Source organism: Apiospora aurea (genome assembly GCF_038362705.1).
Source record: "Apiospora aurea strain CBS 24483 chromosome Unknown utg000008l_segment0_segment0, whole genome shotgun sequence".
Taxonomy (NCBI): Eukaryota; Fungi; Ascomycota; class Sordariomycetes; order Amphisphaeriales; family Apiosporaceae; genus Apiospora; species Apiospora aurea.
In genome coordinates this window covers 383,084-402,232 of record NW_027117395.1, presented here as the reverse complement: position 1 = coordinate 402,232, position 19,149 = coordinate 383,084, and the positions used below count along the sequence as shown (strand labels likewise).

Here is a 19,149-nt window from a genome sequence, read left to right as displayed (position 1 = left end):
CAGCAGCGTCAAAAAGAACCAAGGTGCAGCCCCCGACGTATCGTAGGCAGACGTGTGTGTGGCTCGGCGGTGCCTTTTCTTTTCCCCTCCCTCCACCCATCCATCGCCGCCAATATTAACTCAGCTCGATGACATGTTTACAAATCAGGGTGCCTGCGATCCGATCCATGACGGTCTGACGAATCTTTTTTCTTTTCTTTTTTTCTTCTCATTAATATTCGGGTTTTCCCTTTTCCCCATCTTCGACTCTTCGCGCGCATTGTGCATAGCGAGGCCGAGCCAGGTTCAAAGATTAGATATTGCAACCTAAGCATCGAGCCCTCGCCTGGACGTTCAGCTCCGTCTCCGTGGTGCGCACCGACCTGTCTGCTGCCGTAGCTGGCTTTCGCCTTAGCGGCGTGCCGTTTTTTCCCTCCCTCTGTAAAGTTACAGGGGTGACCAGCCAACCAACAAAAAGAAGAAAGGCTCCGAACTCCAGTGTCAGCCCCATAGCTATCATGTGGCCCCCCATCCATCGTCATTCACCTTGGCCCTCCTGCAAATATCAGCAGAGGAAAAACTGGGAAAGACTGGAGGCAGGCGGTTGCCAAGAGATCGGAGCCCAGGAACAAGAGAGGCACATCTTAAGATGAAACAAGTGGCCCTGTCCCTGGAGGAGCTGTGGGCGTGCCTGGTGCAGAGCTTCTCTCTGTCTCTTGTTGTCGCTGGCGGCTAGCACTGGCGCAGAGGCTTAAGTGCCCCTCATTCGCTCGTCCCTCAGCAAGGACCAAAAAGGACCAAGGAAACTCTCTGCCCCTGGCCCCTACCCCTCTAACCTTGGCAACTCTTTTTTGCATCTCGGTCGCCTGTGCCGAATCCCATTACAGGGGTTCCGAAATCCCATTCGCTCAGGCCCGTTCATCCCGAACAGTAAATCCCAGCTGCCAGGCTTGATATCCTCTTCAGTCCCATTATTTTAGGCCACATTTTTCCTTCTGCTTCTGGAAAAAAAAAATGCCCCTGGTCTTCGATGACACCCATGTCCTGGACAGATGTTGATGATGCCTCACTTTTCGGACGGAGGGGGTTTGGACCGAGTCAAATTGTGCAGTTGGGCAGCTCTTCCGTAATCACCTGGGTAAACTCTGGGGACATAGCTACCTACAACCAGCTACCTCCTCACAGTAAGCAGTTTCGTAGACTCCGTAAATCCGAACGAGGCTTGCAAAACACCCGCCGCCGCACTACTGCTTACGTACATGCTGATCTCCGGAATATCGCCATGGTGCTCGCGCGCCCATGGATGCATGCATCTTAGCACGCCGCTTGCACGCCTGCGGACTATGAAGAAGCTATGTAAATCTCGCCGTACCGGGGCCTCTGCATGCACCCAGAGACCCGCTTGGGCCACTGCACTTCCTCGTCGAACCCCCACGAGATCTCTTCTCGGTTGTAACCCAGGTTACCTGCTCGCGAAAACCGCACCCAGTCGTGGTCGGACACGATCCGGTCGTCGCTGTAGTTGTCGTAGATGCCAAAGTCCATGCCGGCCTCTTCTGCCTGCTGCTTCAGCCTTTTCAGTTCCACCTCGTGCTCCTCAAAATACGGGCGCGACATGTCCAGCAGCAACTGGGACAGCTGTGGCAATCGGCCTTCGGCTTTGGCATTCATGACCAGTTGCACCCCTTCCATCGTTTCCTCGTCTTCGTCTGCGTGCGTCACGTGAACCGCTTCGATCTGCTCTGGCAGCGCCCGAACCAGCCGGCTCACGTCCAGGTTGTCCGTCCAGACGAAGCCGAAGATGTAGGTGCCCGCGATGCGCAGGCGCTTCAGGGCCGTAAAGTTACGGAACGAGCCTATGGGCCTCGTCTCGTCGGTCGAGAGCTCGTCGAAGAGGTAGTCGTGAGGGTAGTCGACCCATATGGACTCCAGGCTGTCCTTCTGGCTTTCCAGCGCCAGTCGGATCGACCTGTAGCTGATGTTCTGTCGCCTCTGGTAGGTGGTGCGTGGCTCTCCGACTTCGTAGATGAAAGACTTCAAACTCTTGGCGGATTTGACGATGTTGTTGAGTTCGGGTGGCGACAGCCGGCAGTCTCGCAATTCCAAGTGCTTCATGGGGAGCGTGTAAGGTTCGCCCAAGAACGCCATGGAAGCTCCACTGGTGACACGGTGTAGGTAGACGGAGGTCAAGCCGGGAAACGAGAAGGTGCCGTCGCAAAGCAAGCCCCGGGCAGGTACGGACGAATAGCCGAAGCAGATCTTCTCAATGTTGGGAAGCCTGGCAGATATCGCGCGCTCATTGAACCGGAGAATCATGTCGAAGATCTCGCCACAGTATGCAGGCTGTGAGAACTCAAGATCCAGTGTCACGAGCTTCTGAAGCCGGGTCAACAGGATGACGAGAATGACCCAGCGTTGAACTTCGGTAGCCTTCTGCGACAGTTTTCCGCTCATATCCTCGTTGGATGCCTCCTCATCACCGCCTTCAATCTCCTCCTCACTTTCGTCGGTGGTGCTCCAGACGCTCCCGGCATCCAGATCCTCTTCATCCTCATCGGTGTCATCGGAAGCCCCCGGAATGGTCTCAGTTGGTTGGGTCTCCAAGCTGGGCCGTGGCTTCTCGTTGGACGGGAAGATGCCATCTAGCCGCCGGATGAACTCTTGAATCTCAGGCGCGCGCACAGTCGACTCTTCCCGCGGCGCCCTGCTGTCGGGCATGCGGATGGCCAGGTGTCGCACATGCGAGGCAACTTCCGCGTGACTGAGAAACAGCGAGACGAGGGTGTCCAGATGCTTGTCCATATCACCCGTCGGCGTCGAGAGCAGGTCGATGCGACGGTACAAATGTGGGGTGGCGGCGGCGCACAACTGCCGCGAGCATCTGGACAGGTGCACGAGGGTCTGCTTGCGGTCTACAAAGTAGCAGACCCGGTCCAGAAGCTCGGGAGGGAGGTCAGACAATTTTGCGACCATCATTTCCGCTCTTGGTTTGTCGTTTCTCCGTCGCACACGAGGCTGGTGAAGGGTGGTGCAGGTGATGATGGGTTGCAATTGACATCACTGCCGGCAGGCCATGGTGGGGTTGACGCCGGCCCTGGGTGGGAACTTGGGTTGCAGGCTTCAAAATTAGTGGGCTTTTCGGGCTCTTGGGTCTTCCATTGGCAGTCTAGAAGGTGCCCGGCATTACTCTTTTCCGCTTCACACCCAATGGACCAACATCATCCTTGTTCGACACATCAAGGTCCTACTATGGCCATCCCAGGATTCGAGGGATGATTCCAGAAGGTTGTTGCCCTGTGCTTAAAGCTTGATTCGGCTCAAAACGTACCTGTTGGCTTTGATAGATCCAAGTCCAATTCAAATATCCATCTCGGAAGCCCAATGCTTTCCATGTGCCACCAGGAAGTTCCATGGGATCCAGCCATCCAAGAAGCGACGCACAATATGGGCCATCCAGGGTTGGAAACTGCTCCTGGCTGTTGTGTGTGCTTCCAAATGAAATCCTTTGTTCTCACGTGCAAATCTGGACTAACAAGCTTCATGTTGTTCAGAGCAAGATGCTCAGGCCATATGGAACACGGGTGCTGATCCAGCTTGAATAAGAGACTAATAAACACTTCCGACCACTAAACTCCCAACCGCCTCTTGGCCACTCCTACTCTCCTGCTTCTGATTCTTATATCTTGTCTAGAAGTTATCATGTGCTGCATATATCGTGCTGCAGCCTGTATCGGGTAGAACACAAACGACATGACCTAATGAACGAAATGGACTAGGGGTTCCAGCGGTCAAAGGGCTGGTGTACTTGGGATCGACCTCGCAGAATGCCACCTGGCAGCTTGCTGATTTTGAGTAAATTAGCCTAGGGAGGTTGAGTCTCGTCCTAACACATGTATTCCAGATACTGAAAATGTCTGTCACTTGGTATCCCCTTAAGTGCTAAAGCCCTGCTCTCCACCAAATGGTTGGGTACTGTACGGATCAGGGACAATCTAGTACGATCGACTTGACGTTTTAAACGTCCGCCACGCTTGGTGTGATATTTAATTGGTCAAATTGCCCTTGTTACGGCATTCGCGGCTGTGTTAATCATTTGTTGAAAGTATTGTACGGAAAGCAGCGCTTCAGCACTTAAGGGAACACTTGCTTAATTTTGTTGACCCTCGTCTCCATCTGAAAAGAAAGCGCTGTCTGTCCCCTCCGGAGGTGGCGGTTCTGCCCCTGAACCCCAACTCCGGAGGAAACGTATTTGAAGTCCGGCTAAGTCTGCCCCGGATCCGTTTGATGATCCCACCTCCGGGCCTGTCACTCAGTGGAGACTGGACCGCCCAGAAGGCTACCCCGTATCAAGTATATACTCTGAACGAGCCCCTGAATTTCTCATACAGAATATAGCTAATGTGTCTCATGTCCTTCCCTGCAATGACACCACCAGGGCCATATCTGTCTACACGGGGCCAGCTTCGTACACTTTGGCTTATCATAGCTTACAGTGACCCCATGCCCCAGCGGACCATGGCGTCGCCGATGTCACCAACCCGAGAGCGAAAATATCAGCCGCGACGCTGAAGCTGGGGCAGTCGAGCCGCGAATAGTGCGGCTGACCCACGAGAAATGATTAATTATTTTCCCAGTGAATGGCCCTTTGGATTCTGGAAGCATTTTGATTTCTTGTCGTGCTTTCCTCCCACAAAGTCTTCTCCTGCAAACTGCCAACATCTCGCTTTCATTTCCTTGTGGCACAATTTCTCCTGTCCCCGTCGCAACCCTTGGACGAGTCCTTTGCTGCATCTACGATACGCATATCTGGGAATCCAGATTATTCCTTTCAGATCCAGGTATGTCGCATCAAACTTATTACCTTGGCCGTTGTTTATCCCAACATCAGCTAGTTCCCTGCTTTTGCATCAATGTTCCCACGAATAACCATTAGACAAATAGCGTGAAGACCTTTCCCTGCCCAAGTCCGGGAGAAACGCTTGAACGCTAGTCATCCCCAACCCACGGTAAGTTCTCTTTTTCTCTACCCACCCCATAGTTCATTTCCCCATATTATCGATATCTTTTCTCAAAGAGACTGCTGACACAGGGCCGGAGTTGAGGTGGCTAGACTGGGAATTCGTTGGTGATCCTGGAATCTCTTTGCCATGGCCCCAAACAAGGACGAATCTTCCTATGAAGAGCCTGTTGCTAGACTCGTTTGCTTGGCTGCTATCATGTTCCCTCTCTGGTTTATTATTCTTCTGATTGCCCAGGCGATGGTGAGACCCCAACTCCTTAAGAAGCCGGATTTTCAGCGAAGAAAGCATCGAGTTCCTAACCAACCAAACATTCATCTAGGCTAGCAACGAGGCCGCTCCCGAGGAGCTGAACTCTGCCCCCTCCGGCAGCCCCACCGGCCACCTCCCCAGCGCCGCCCCATCCACCCGGAAGAACCAGAACCAAGACGAGCAGCAGCGCAAGGTCACCCCTCCCGAGATCCAGCGCTACATCTACGAGCATCTTGGCCACTACGCCCCCAAAGCCCCTAAGCACGATCCTGGAGGCCAGGCTCCTCTCACCCGCAGCAGTGATGGTGTTGGTGCCCGTGCCGCTGCTCTCGTTGCTAGCTGTGGCGCCGTGATCGTCCCTGCCACTCCCAACCGGTCTAACGGCGTATTTTATCTCTGCCTCATGCCCCCGATCCAAGGCGGTGATAGACTCGATCTCAGTGCCCACCGCCAGATGCAACATGGCAACGCCGGGCTCGGACTGGCCGGTCAAGCCTCTCGCCAGGAGCAGCAGGGGCAGGAGGAGGAGGAGGAGGAGGAGGAGGAGGAGGAGGAGGAGGAGGGCGAGAGCGAGGAGGACAATGATCCCACTCGCTGAATGCGATTTGGACGTGATTCGACCACACGGCCAGCAAGGCTCAATGAACCAGGGCTTCAACAACTCGCAGGTTCAAGCCGGGCGGACCTGGCCTTTTCCCCTAACCCTTACCCGGCTCGTCAAGCTGAGATCTGCCTTGGAGCAGCGACTCGCAATGGTGTTTGCCTCCGTGATATCGCTACGGCGTTGGTGAGGATTTCGTCTTTTTCTTCACTTTTGGCTTCTGCACTTGGGCTCGAGTGAACCTGCTTGCTGGAGAGGGAAAGCTTGGGAGAAAGGCTCTTGTTCTTGCCGGGAAGTCACAATGGCCATACACAAATAGGCACCATGTAGTACACAATAGTAATTAATCGTACTACCCACTCACGGGAAAGCCATGTTCTTGGCGTATAGGATACGCAGCCTATCTATCTCTTTGAAGAAAACCCTCGCCTCCTTACAAACATTGCGAGTACCTGCGGTTCTATTAGCATATTGACGTTTGTCATAGGACTTGGAGTTGTCTTACCATTCGTTAGAGACCTTGCAAGTGTACGGGCTAGCACAAGTCTTGGGCCCTGTGTAGCCAGTACCTCCACATTGTCCACTACAGTAATTAAACATCATCAGTAAATCTCTGTCAGATCTCAAACAACCCTTAAAGATCATGGGGATGAGCAAAACTTACTAATGTGTCTGCACGGGCCCAGCAGCCGTAGTCGTGCTCGCCTTCGTAGTCGTCGTGAGCGTAGGCTTCGCAGTAGTAGTAGTAGTCCCCGGCTGCGGCTGCGGCGCACCCGCACCGCTCTCGAAAGTCGAGCCGATATCGCCCCAGCGTATGTTCGAGAAGACGACGTGGGTTTCCGGGTGGTTCTTCTGGATCAGGGCCGGGTCGCCCTCGGTCGCGCTGCAGGGCCCGTTGACGCCGCTGTCGAGCCAGTTCATGAACCCGCTGGCGTCGTTCCAGATGGCGAACGTCAGCACCATGCCGCGGCCCAGGGCGTTGCCCATGCCCGGGAGGCCGCCGAATTGGGCGGCGCCGGGGCTGGCGGCGACGCAGCCGTCGGCGGTGATGGTGTCGCCGCCCGAAACGGCGCTGGCCACCATCTTGCCGTTCTGGATGTACTTGCGCGTGATCTGGCTCAGGGTCCCGCTCGTGGTGCCGTCGTTGGTGATGAACTGGGTGATCACCGTGAAGGGCTTGGAGGTGTCGACTGTGCCGCCGGGGCCCCAGTAGTCCTTGTGGCCTTGCGAGTAGGGGTTGAAGCCGCAGCCGCCCTTGTCGCAGTCGGTGTCGGTGCATGGGTGCGGGGTGAAGGCGTTGGCTCTCGAGTTGCCCTCGAGGATATCCATCTCGTTGCAGCAGTAGCCAGCACCGGACGTGTTGAGCGTCCCGTTCCTCCAGGTTTGCACTGGGCACTGGGCGTCGCAGTATCCAGAGCCGTACTTGGCGCCGCCAGTGTTGTAAGGGTTCCTTCCACCAGTGGCGTCCATCTCGGAGAGGTACAATGCACCGTTCTCTCCGCAGGGCAGAGTTGACAGATCGACAGTGAAAGTCAACTCTTGACCCAAGAGCTTGGTTAACACATAGTTGCCATCGGCGCCCAGGAGATAGACTCGCGGAGAAGCGCCCTGAAGCCCGTTCGCACCATAGACGAACTGGTTCATGGTCATGGTATCTCCAGTCGTGGCCACACCGTTTGCGGTGTAGTTGGAGTCTCCTTGGACCTGGCAGTTCTTGGCGCATGTTGCCTGATCTGGACAGAGGGCTGAGTCGACTCCATTGGAGGTGGTGCAAGACAGCCAGTCGCTGGTATGGAACCAATGGTAGTTCCAGTCAATGACGACCGATGTGTCCTGCGAGACGCAGCCGCCTGCCGTAGTACACTTGTAGGTGGTCAACTTGGGAGAGGCCTCGGCGGTGTCGTCCCTACAAGATGTCAGATGATGACTTGACCTGAGCGCCCTGAACGAAAGAATGACTTACGGGTTCTGGGCATTGGCTTGAAGACCCGCGAGGGCGGCCACAAGGCCGAAGGCGATTGCCGCTCTAGAAGCCATTGCAGCTAGTCTAGGTGAGCGTGGACAAAAGCGGTGACGATAGCAAGTGGCGTGGAGAAGAAGTCTTGGGAGATGGGAGCCCTTCCTGGGTGGAAGCGATGGTTATATCATCGTGAGAAGGGTATGCATGCGGTTGGACAGACATCTGCCCAAGGTAAGGTTCACACGGGGTTCGAAAGCAGACAATATCTCCGCGAATCAGGGGCTCGCAGGCGCCTGGATCCAATCTTCGGGCCGCCAACCCTAGATTCGAATGCCAACGCCAAGCCCGTTCCGGTCGACGGAGGGACAAGCCCGGCCCCGGGGTGGCAATCCCACAGTTGTTGCAGTCCATAATCGAACGCCACCGATGAGAATTATTCCGTGAGACCTCAATCTGACCATACCACGTGCAGCTGGTCGCAAAACCGCCCCATCGTGAGAAAGTCTGGCCCGGGCCTCATGTTATCGATCCCCGCACAGACAGACGCTGACGGGGACATGGACATGTAGAGCCGGGCAGCCCTGAGTCTGGCACGATGCGTGACGAGAACAGGCAATCGGACATTAAGAATCAATAAATACACCACGTATACGGCTAGGCGACACAGCGTGACATTGAATACAGGGGTTCGTCGAGGGGCACTCGAGGTGTTATTTGATCGGGGGGGATTGAACGACGGAATCTAGCACCGTACGATAGATATCATGGGGTTGCAGCCCACTAACCCGCCGAGCTAGTGATGCAGGTTGCCCGTAACCAGCCAGTGGCGAGGCCGAAGCAAGATGTAGGAAACGCGGTGGTATGATCCGATAACAGAGCGATGTGATTCCAGTGAGAACCAAACGATGGGAATACCTGGTCGTTGACCATCTAGTCCGATTCGGAAGAAAGTGGAAGGATTAAGGGGAGGGTTGGGAGGTGCGCGCGGCTACCGACCTGGAGAGGCCACCCGAAGCTGCATGCATACAATTGCAGCAGCTGCTCATGCAGTTGACCTCGACTCGTAGAGCACCTTTGAGCCAAGATCTAGCATAAATGCAACATCATTAAACATCATGGACCCAGAGCGAGCGCTCTCCAAAGCGCATGGACGGGTTTGGAAGGAAACACAGGCGAAGCCGAAAACCCAAGAGCGTCAAGAGCTTGAAGATGCAAGATGGACAGAGGCTATGACGACCCAAGGCGCATATATCCATCCATCAAAACCCATCAATTGCGTTTCTGCGGCGACTGTGGACAATAGAGGGTGCGTTTGCCATGGAATGACAGCTCGAAACACACCATACGCTGGGTTGTCACTTGTTGCAGTCACCGTCACCAGCGGCGGTTGCTGTTTGCAGCAGTGCCTTTTTGCCGTAGGTTAGTGCTTTTAACATCAAAGACTCCGGGGCACCAAGATCTGGCACAAAGCCACGAACTATACCTGCCCCGGTCCCGCCAACCCCCGAATATCAATCGAGACATTGTCAAATTTAGTTGAAGGCTGGAATTATGAGTCTATCAGCTCAGAATCTTGTCAATATCATTTCAGCTGTTTGGACTGAAAACAACATTGGACCTGGTAATTTTTGTTTGGTTTTCCTTGGTGGGGCGTACCTTCACCTGCGTTTGCAGCGTAGACAACTTACTGAAGCAACAATTACGGCGCAGTGCAGTGCAGCGACGGCTTACTACAGACCCCTACCGCAGCTGCCTAGAGACCCCCGGGGAGAGAAAAAAAAAAACGCGACGCGCCAATCCAAACAACCAACACTGACTGGCCGACGACTGCACTGCTTGCTTACTTTCAACGTTCACCATCACCCACGTACATTCACTCTGCGAACATAATAACATCAGCTCGTCTTTGAGGTGGCAAGCATACAGCAACATAAATTAAACAAGCAGTCGGTACAGTCATGTCTTCAGCTGAAGGCGCTGCGGCGCCGCCACTCTACATTGTCACCTCCTTCATCTGGGACAATGAGAAGATGGTCGAGAGCCTCCAGCAACCAGAGGTCTACCACGGCCTCGACACAGCCAATGAGGCCGCCAAAGCCATGATGAAGCGGTACTCGGACAAGCTCAAGCTGCCCAAGGGCTTGAAGAAGTGGGATTTCAATCACCACAACGGGGCCGATGGCTCCTACTTCGGCATCCTCGCTGGCGGCTCCAATGGCCACATCGGCGCCCGGGTCAAGGTCTTCAAGACGGCCCAGCCGGGCGACTCTCTCCCTGAAGATGGCAATGAAGCGGTCATGAAGGGCGAGGACGAGGATGAAGCGGTTAAGGACGAAGATGAGTCCGACACTAAGATTGAAGCCGAGGACGGCGAGGAGACCAAGATCGAAGGCGACGACGATGTCGCGGAGGCCAAGGAAAACGAGGATCCAGCCAAGGTAGAGGGCGACATTGAGGAGGAGGAAGAGGAAGAGAAGAAACCCGTGACCAGACGGCCCAAGATGAAGAAGACGGCCGTCATCCCCTCCACGCACCGCAAGAAGATCCCCGCCGGCAAGCTTAACTGTCTCGAGGGCCTCAAGCTGCTTTTCACGGGTACCTTCGAGACCATGGACCGCAAGACCTCCGTCGCCACCGCCATCAAGTACGGCGCCGACATCATCACCAAGCTGGAGGACACCGACTACATTGTTCTTGGTACTCGAGCCGGCCCCAAGAAGCTCCAGGAGATCAATGAGAAGGAGCTCGAGACCATCAACGAGGAGGAGTTCTTCCAGATCCTGGAGAACGGCGTCCCGCAGGAGAAGCGGGACCGCATGGCTGCCCGCCAGGCCGCTGACGACGAGGAGGGCCCTGGGGAGGAGGAAGAGGAGAAGCCCGTGCCGAAGCGAAAGGGAGCGGCTGCTTCTGCTAGCGCCAGAAAGCGGGCCAAGAAATGATCGCCTCGTCTCATTGACGACTCGTATGTTTGTCTGTATGATATCTCAGGACGCAGCGTGTTTGTTTTGCTATGGGTAGACTTTGTATTGACTCACGGAAGTTATCTTATCAATGACCCTTAAAGGGAAGGGCAATCATAGTTGCTTACCCCTTGATTACTCATTGGGGAATCACTGTTTGACAGACAGATTAATTACTGTAGCGAATCTGAATCAGCACTTTTGATTTCCACTGCTGTGGTTGCATCTTTGTGGAGGTTGTTCCAACTAGTAGCTGTTCACCGATAAGATGAGAATGCCCGCCCGTGGAATTCTCCCTTACCAAGGAGTCACTTCTGATAATATTAGACAAAGAGTGTCTTGGCTCTCAGAAGACTTGTCGAGAAGGAGGAATTCATGTAGTGTGGTTTTGATTTACTCGGGTGTCGCCTTCTCTAGAATGGCATAGATAGGAGCTTCGAGGCAGCGCTTGAGCACCTCAAGCCCGGGCCTGGTGCTGGCCACATCGCTGCATTGTTTCTGCTTCAGCCCGTGGTGCCCGGATTCAGGACAATCTTCATTCCCAGATATCCTACATTTACACCCCAGCCAGGACAGAAGTCATCCAGCCTTTCTTCACCCCGCTTCCAGACAGCTACACCTGATATTCATAGCTCATTGTTAGATCACACACTGGCAAAGGATTGGGATTCACCAAAATCCGGCTTCAATAGCTCCCTGGGGTGGTCAGCCAGAAGGATTGTGTATACCTACAGAAATAATCCCCCATGCAACTCGCTGCCTGGACAATCACTGCCAGTAGCCTCAGTTATTGCCGAATTTGCCTAGTTCCTGATAAAACAACACTTCTCTGCTCTTCCGAACTCTCACGATTATTCTGTTTACTACTATACGCTGGTTGTGCCTCTGAGCTGTCGTCCCTATCACGAAGCAAGCCGATTCAGGGGGCGATAGTTGCCCCGTTCAGAGTTTCACGTCGTTCATATCTAACTGCCCGGAAGTGATACGCGTTTCTCGCATTTAATTTGGCGGCTGTTTACCTTATGTATATCCATTAAGCCAAGCAGCTCTTGGTCACTAGAGTGCCTCATATCCGCCTAGGGAGACTGGACTCTTTGTTGATTGTTCACTCTCAAGCTGCCCCGTACGCAATAGAGCACTCCCTGTACGCCTTGTTAAATATAGGTTAGGTAGTAACCACGCGATGTATACGAGCATCTCACCTACGACTCACGCGTGCAAGTCCCTTGTATTCACGGGAGTCGCCTGGAACCCCTATCGGACGATTGTCCACCCAGCGACCAATAAACGGAGAGCACATTGTATTCACGGGCTTTCTGCATTTAAGACCTCGTTTCTATTCAATACGGACCTTGTATTCACATCTGCCAACACCCTATTTAAGTCTCCCGAATTCCGCACGTCGCCGACTTCCCATCTCCCCCTTCGACCTTCATCCACACACACCTACACCCACCCACGACGACATCTCACCGACATCGACCTCATCGACGGCCTTCTTCTGCCCTTTTTGCGTTCTTCTTGCGGTACTGAATCGCGTTATTCGCCATGTCTAACAACAACAACAATAACAACACGTCCAAGCCGTCGAGCTCGCCCCCCGTCGGCGCCCCGACCGCCCCTCGTGCGATGCGCGAGCGAAATGCTCGCCGAGCCGCCTACCCTCCCTTGACTGTCCGACGCATCGCTCCTTCTCCCGGCCTGTTCCAGCCTCCCACCGGTAACCCCTATAACGCCCGATCGGACGCCAATGCCTCTCGCCGAATCTCCTCCGATGGTTCTATGTACTCCCAGCCCTCCGGTGACCCCAGACTTTCGGCGAGACCGCCCATCCTGCCCGGCCGCCCCACTCGCTCCGAGTGTAAGTACCGTCCCCCGAACAACGGATTGTTCCTTGTCCCGGTTGTCCGCACGGCACATTCGTGTCGCCGAAGCGTAGTTACTGACCTTTCACAAACCAAACAGTGTCCATGGAACAGGTCATTGCCAGCCGTGAGCCCACCGCCCGCAAGATCGAGCAGCGTCGCGCCGAGCAAGCCGCGTTGGAGGCCCAGCAGCGTCAGGCTGCCGCCGCCCAGCAAGCCGCCGCCCAGCAGGCCCCCACGGTCCAGCAGCAGTCGCGCGGAGCTCAGCAGCCCACGGCCAATCCTCAGCAGCAGTACCAGGCCCCGGTCCGCCCTCACCAGGCTGCGGCTGCGCGCGCACAGCAGGCCCCGGCTCCGGCCCCCAAGCCTGAGACCAAGGAGGAGAAGGAGGAGCGGGAGAAGAAGGAGCGGATTGAGGCCGCTCGTAAGCGCTTTGAGGAGGGTCGCGGATTCGACGATGACGATGAGTTTTGTCCTGGTCATCGCCGAAGTGCCGGCAGCATTTAAAGAGGTATGTTCGGCGAGCGGTATCATGGATATTGTCGGCGATTCATGGGAGGATATATGCTAACTAAAGCGTTATTGCAGATGTTGCCGACACAGAAGGTTGAAGCACGTGTAGGATAGGGATACGACTGGCGGTTCCCAGCCGCTATGGCCGACGAATGGCTTATACGAACGAACGCCCGAGAACGAAGTTAACGATATGAATGCGGCACGGAGGACGGATTTTACAATACGACTTCACGACTAGAACGAATTTCAGCGCGTTGCAATTTTATTTCCTTTCTCTATGTACTATACTGCGTTGTCTTTCTGCGTTTTATTGTTTCCACGCGTGATTTTGCTGACCCCTTTCTCCTGCTTGTTTTGTGTCCCTTTGTCTCTTTGTCTTGCGTTCGACCCCATCGTTTTCCGTGCTGTTCACGTGTTGCGCACCATTTGGGATCGAACAGCTGCTAATAACTCGCAGTCTCGTATTTGCTCATGGCCCGAACCTTCTTGCCATACCTGAACAGCAGCCAGGGGCCGGGCAGTAGTATCAGGGCGATCAAGGCGAGGACGCTGGTCGCCCAACCAGTTCCCAGTCGACGATACACTAACACCATGTTATTGTATTAACTCACGGGTTTGTTTCGCTCTATAACGGGAATGAACACTTACTCTGCAGTCCGAAGAGGGGGAACACGGTGCCGAATATGTACCGCATAAGCGCATTGGCGCTTGCAGCGCTGGCGACGTTGGAGCGGTGGTATACATCGCCAATATCTGACAGTTTCAATCAGCAAGGAGTTTCCAAAGCCACAAAACATATGTTGTGCATTTATGAGGCAGATGAATCTGATTGGGCCACTTACACTGCATGGAACTGATGAACAGCGACACATTGCCACATGCAAACAAAGCGATGGCGATGACGGGCACCGCCGGATTCACCCCGGGCCTCGCCGACCACCCAAACCAAAGCAGCGCCGTCGGGAGCAGCAGCGTCCCGAACATAGCCGAATAAAGCCGATGCTCCGGCGGGATCTGGTTCGGCGGGAAGTGTTTGACTTTGGACCGGTACAGGAACCGATCGCACAGGTACACCATCCCCGTCCCCAGCACGCAGCCGAACGCGACGGCGAGGAAGACGAGGCCCGACTGCACGAGCGTGAAGCCGTAGGTGCCCTGGAACACGAGGAAGAAGGCGCCGAAGAAGAGGTACAGGGTCCCGAACTCGCACGCGATGTAGAGGCCGAGGATCCCGACGATGGGCTCGGTGAGGATCATGTGGAGCGGGCGGACGAGGCCGATGGTCAGGAATTGCGAGACGACAGACGCGAAGGGCGGCTGTTTGGGCGGCACGAGGTGGAGCTGCGCCATGCGGCGGCGGATGAGGAGCGGGTGGTAGGTCTCGGGGGTCAAGAGGACCCAGATGAGGGTGAAGACGGACAGGAAGACGACGGTGAACTGGGTCCAGGGCCAGCCTTTTCTGTCGACCAGGAATACACCCACGACCGGCCTGTTGGTAATGATATCATGTCAGTCTCAGTTCATATCCTCGAGTGAGGATTGATTGATCTAGACGAAACATACCCCAGTCCTGGCCCAAGAAAGGGGCTCAAGATGAAAAGTGCCAACGGTAAACCCCTTTCCGCGGGGTAGTAGATCTCGTTGAGGACACCGGAGCCGACGGCGAGGCTGGGCGCGTAGAAAAAGCCGGCGAGGAATCTCATGATGCAGAGGCCTACGAAGCTGCGGGTGAAGCCGCAGGCTAGCGAGAAGATGCCGCCGAGGGTGGGCGCGATCAGGTACACGATGCGTCGCCCGGCCACTTCGGACAGTGGTCCACCGAGGACGGGACCGAGCCCGAGGGACAGGACGTAGAGCGATAGGGGCAGGAAGGCCACGGTGCTCGAGACGCCAAATTGGGCCATGAACTCGCCGTGGGCAGGGCTCACGATTGACGTCGCGAGGGATCTGGCATGTTGTTAGTTCTGACCAAGTTTGGGTAGTGACTTCGCTCACCCTGAAAAAGCAGTGATGGCGATCATGGCAAGCTGGACGTTCTTCTTCCACTTGGGCCAGTTGTAGGGATTGGCCGGGTCGTCTCGCCATTCCCATGCCGGCGTTTGACTGTCGTCTGTTGTCGATCCGTTCAGGGGTCCTGCTCCAGTATCTCCTCCATTGCCCCCTTCATTAGCTGAGTTGGTATTTGACTGCTTTTCCACGTCGGGCGTGTCCTGATTAGCAGGAGGCGGAGTCGGGACTTCCGCCATGATTCGCTGCGTCTTTCTATTTCTCGAGGTGGGTAAGGTGTACCAGGAGTTGCTAACGGGTTTAAACGAAAGGAAGGGGGGGAGGGAGCTAACAGATGCCCAAGCTGCTTGTTTGCAACGCTCACAGTGACATTCTGGAAACGGGCTCACGTTTGCACGCCGACACGCATACTTGCTCAAGACTCTAGCCTCGTGGCGTACCCTAAGCAGCAAACTATCTGTCCTGGCACTGCGTGATGGCAGCTCGCTTAAGTAGGTACCTACTCATAGCATGCGATTACTGCTTCCTGCAGGTAATTAATCTACGGAAGATGGATTCGATATTGACATCAGCAGGGATCGGCTTAGAAATCGGATCAGGATTGGGGACCCGACACGGGAGCGGATGCAGACGGGAGTGTCTGCAGACCGTCTATTCGTAATGCAGTGCCTTAGTGTAACGACAGGCCTCGGCAGTGCATGGTCGACCGTGGGCATCGTGGCATGCGTGGCCGTTGATTAGTGAACATTGGAAATTACCACTGGCGAAGATCGTTCGTCGGGCCCGACTGCTGATAACCAGTCATCCAAGACTGGCATCCGTCTAGCTAGATGTTTGCAAGCGGCCTCGGTTATCGGGAGCCTGTATCAAGGATGTATATACGGAAAAAGCAATGGCCTGATCAAACGTCATTGGACGTGGCTGGCAACTAGCAAACATAAGTAAAGGATAACCACAGTATCCGTATCATGTACCTAGTGTCCCGGTTCAAACGGGGTGGTCATCAAATAGGCGAGGCTAGCTGCACGTTCTGACATGGCTCTTCCGGATAGGCAGGCAGATGGTATGCCTGGTCTTAGATGTTGTGGTGTGAAGCTATTGTGGTGATACCCGATGCAATGTTATGTGACCTAACCTTGCCTACCGGCCAAATATTCCGCTACAACCAATCATGCCATCGCCTGCTTTTCCGCTCCTGATTATTTCAGTCCCGGCCCGGTAGCGGAACAACATGACGTATATGGTCGTTTTCTTTGTGTTGCTCTGTCCAGTGTCTTACGGCATTGAAGTAGCACTGGCATGCAGTCGTAGGCGGAATTGAGCGCTGCATGTCTCAGTGAGGGGCACAAATTTAGCGCCCCACTACTCCCCACGACAGAAAGCTCAATTGCGAGCCGCGACCAGATTTTGAGCTCGATCCACGATTCCCCAACCCAACTTTCGAACCACAGCCGGATGAAAGGGACGCCGCCATGTCGTCGCCAGATACGGGACAGTCCCTCTTGGACTTCAACCACCTCTTCGACAACCCCGTCTTCGCCGGCGGCTTCGGCCTCGCTTCCCTCGGCGCCGTCCTGACCTTTGCGCGCCGCGGCGCCATCTCCGCCGCGGGCCTGATGCGCCGCCGCCTGCTCGTCCACGTCGAGATCAGCCGCCAGGACGCCGCCTACCCCTGGATCCTCGCCTGGCTGTCCGAGCCGCGCGCCCACTCCTCCTTCCTCGCGCGGCGCCTCACCCGCATCAACACGCTGTCCGTCAGCACCGTCAACAGCAACCCGAACCCGAGCAACGGCGGCGGCGGCCCCACGAACGCGAGCTTCTTCCTCCAGCCCGGTTACGGCCGCCACATCGTCAAGTACAAGTACGCCTACATCGCCGTCGAGCGGTTGAAGCAGTCGACCGCCAACATGAACACGGGCGAGCCCCATGAGACCATGGCCCTCACCACCCTCTACTCGAACCGACACATCTTCGAGGACATCTTCACCGAGGCGCACGCCAAGGCCCGCGAAGCCATTGCGGGGAAGACGGTCGTATACATGGTGCGCAACTTCAATTGGGAGCCCCTGGGCGAGGCGCGCTGGAAGAGGCCGCTGGGCAGCGTCGTGCTGGCCGAGGGTCTCAAGGAGAGCATAGTGGCCGACGTCAAGGCCTTCCTCAACCGGCGGCAGTGGTACGTCGAGCGCGGAATCCCTTACCGGAGAGGGTACCTGTTCCACGGACCTCCCGGTACGGGCAAGTCGTCTTTCATCCTCGCGCTGGCTGGCGAGCTGGATTATAACGTGGCCATGGTCAACCTGAGCGAAGTCGGCGTGACGGACGACAAGCTCTCCCTCCTGTTCTCCAAACTGCCCCCGCGAACCATACTTTTGCTCGAAGATGTGGACTCGGCCTTTATCAACCGAACGAAGCGAGGCTCGGACGGCTACAGCGGACCGACCGTCACCTACTCCGGACTGCTGAACGCGCTGGACGGCGTGTCGGCGAGCGACAACCGACTCGCCTTCCTCACCACCAACCACATCGAGCTGCTAGACCCCGCGCTCATCCGCCCCGGCCGTGTCGACATGATGGTCCGCATCGGCGAGGCGACGAGGTACCAGACGGAGGTGATGTGGGACAAGTTCTACGGCGACGTCGACGCGGACGGCAAGGGCAAGGCGCGGTTCCTCGCCCGGCTGCACGAGCTGGGCCTCTTCGCCGAGCCCCAGGACGGGGAGACGGCCCCGTCTATTCGCACCAGCACCGCCGCTCTCCAGGGCCTGTTCTTGTTCCACAAGGACGATATGGAGGGCGCCATTGCCATGGCCGATGCCCTGATCACGCCTCCGCCGAAAGGAGAATCCCAGTAGGCTCCGGAAGGAATTTACTTGTACATTTCCTGTATTTTACGATGTACCATACGAATCGATACCCCTCAAATAGACATTAACACGCCATAGTGGTAAGGAGTAATATGGAGTAGCCTATGACGACAATATCGTCGAGATATTTCACTACAACTTGGTTGGATGATTCGAGTAGCATTAACGCAGCCTGCTTGACACACTCCCTGCTACTTCATGGAGGTTTCCGCATGCCTCCTGTGCTTCATTCTTGTCTAGTTCTGCTCGCGTACGGATCCCGTCATAATCAATCTCTTGCCGGCTATGTATCATGCGCGTCTTGAGCGTCTCGACGACCCCGTCACGTACGGTCTTCTCCACCCGCCGCAAAGTCCTGTTGGCCGTCGCTGGTCCACGGGTAAGTAATACTGTCGCATACGCGTATTTTAAAAGAATTCACCACGACGGCAACGTCTCACCTACTGCATCTTTGATCTGCTCATTATTGGCAAATCTCTGCGATATCTCCTTTTGTTTGGTGGCGTCGTGCGACCCCTTCCCGATCTTCTGGTAGGATTTCAACACCCTGCACGCCATGCAGAGGACTTTGTCCAACTTCAGCGCCGCGCCGCTCAGCTTCAACCCGTGGAGCCGGCTCGTCTTCAAACCGCCGCGTCGACTCAGCAAGGAGGTGCCGCGCGGCGCGATCTCGAACAGGATCAGCCGCGCCTCGCGGAAGTTGGCGCAGATCTGCAAGAGCACGTCAAGGACCATCATCGGGGGAGGCTGCATGCTGATTTGCGGCGCTGGTAGGCTGGAATATTTGATGTACGTCGGCAGGCTTACTTTACCGTCCATGGCCACTGACAGGAAGTAGCTGCTGGTCACGGTCGCTTCGTCGTCCGATTCCGCCTCCGCGTTCTCGTCGTCGTCATTGCCGGTGTCTGCGGGTCGTGCGGTTGTCGGTACAATACGTTTGCATCGCAGGGCAACGTATGGCAGCCTGTAGGGCTGCTTGAACCACTGTTTCATTTTGCTGGACTTGGACGCCATGTTGGCCGCGCCAGCAGTAGAGTTGGAATCGAACTTGGGCTCATATCAGACCAGAATCGTCTGTGATTGTTGCAGTCCTTGTGGAAGAGGAGGGGAATTCAGGTTCGACTGGA

The 19,149-nt window shown here is 55.6% G+C and overlaps 8 protein-coding genes across 8 annotated transcripts; 4 read left to right on the top strand and 4 right to left on the bottom strand.

Moving 5' to 3' along the window:
• Positions 1 to 1,320: 1,320 nt before the first annotated feature.
• On the bottom strand, positions 1,321 to 2,952 carry PG986_011607 (uncharacterized protein; the record flags this gene model as incomplete). Its single annotated transcript, XM_066847829.1, has 1 exon — positions 1,321 to 2,952. One exon carries the CDS (start codon positions 2,950 to 2,952, stop codon positions 1,321 to 1,323), a length of 1,632 nt encoding a protein of 543 aa, XP_066694525.1.
• Positions 2,953 to 5,195: 2,243 nt separating this feature from the next.
• PG986_011606 (uncharacterized protein) lies at positions 5,196 to 5,847 on the top strand (the record flags this gene model as incomplete). The annotated part of the gene is made up of 2 exons (XM_066847828.1): positions 5,196 to 5,240; positions 5,320 to 5,847. 2 exons carry the CDS (start codon positions 5,196 to 5,198, stop codon positions 5,845 to 5,847), a joined length of 573 nt encoding a protein of 190 aa, XP_066694524.1.
• A 666-nt stretch (positions 5,848 to 6,513) lies between these two features.
• On the bottom strand, positions 6,514 to 7,887 carry PG986_011605 (endoglucanase; the record flags this gene model as incomplete). Its single annotated transcript, XM_066847827.1, has 2 exons — positions 6,514 to 7,756; positions 7,814 to 7,887. The coding sequence occupies 2 exons, from the start codon at positions 7,885 to 7,887 to the stop codon at positions 6,514 to 6,516; spliced, it is 1,317 nt and encodes a 438-aa protein (XP_066694523.1).
• Positions 7,888 to 9,768: 1,881 nt separating this feature from the next.
• On the top strand, positions 9,769 to 10,749 carry PG986_011604 (replication factor c subunit 1; the record flags this gene model as incomplete). Its single annotated transcript, XM_066847826.1, has 1 exon — positions 9,769 to 10,749. The coding sequence occupies one exon, from the start codon at positions 9,769 to 9,771 to the stop codon at positions 10,747 to 10,749; it is 981 nt and encodes a 326-aa protein (XP_066694522.1).
• A 1,569-nt stretch (positions 10,750 to 12,318) lies between these two features.
• Positions 12,319 to 13,142, top strand: PG986_011603 (uncharacterized protein; the record flags this gene model as incomplete). Its single annotated transcript, XM_066847825.1, has 2 exons — positions 12,319 to 12,631; positions 12,736 to 13,142. The coding sequence occupies 2 exons, from the start codon at positions 12,319 to 12,321 to the stop codon at positions 13,140 to 13,142; spliced, it is 720 nt and encodes a 239-aa protein (XP_066694521.1).
• Positions 13,143 to 13,594: 452 nt separating this feature from the next.
• On the bottom strand, positions 13,595 to 15,397 carry PG986_011602 (uncharacterized protein; the record flags this gene model as incomplete). The annotated part of the gene is made up of 5 exons (XM_066847824.1): positions 13,595 to 13,734; positions 13,800 to 13,904; positions 13,994 to 14,640; positions 14,715 to 15,098; positions 15,147 to 15,397. The coding sequence occupies 5 exons, from the start codon at positions 15,395 to 15,397 to the stop codon at positions 13,595 to 13,597; spliced, it is 1,527 nt and encodes a 508-aa protein (XP_066694520.1).
• Positions 15,398 to 16,630: 1,233 nt separating this feature from the next.
• Positions 16,631 to 18,010, top strand: PG986_011601 (mitochondrial chaperone BCS1; the record flags this gene model as incomplete). Its single annotated transcript, XM_066847823.1, has 1 exon — positions 16,631 to 18,010. One exon carries the CDS (start codon positions 16,631 to 16,633, stop codon positions 18,008 to 18,010), a length of 1,380 nt encoding a protein of 459 aa, XP_066694519.1.
• Positions 18,011 to 18,184: 174 nt separating this feature from the next.
• On the bottom strand, positions 18,185 to 19,036 carry PG986_011600 (uncharacterized protein; the record flags this gene model as incomplete). Its single annotated transcript, XM_066847822.1, has 2 exons — positions 18,185 to 18,411; positions 18,463 to 19,036. 2 exons carry the CDS (start codon positions 19,034 to 19,036, stop codon positions 18,185 to 18,187), a joined length of 801 nt encoding a protein of 266 aa, XP_066694518.1.
• Between the last annotated feature and the right edge of the window lie 113 nt (positions 19,037 to 19,149).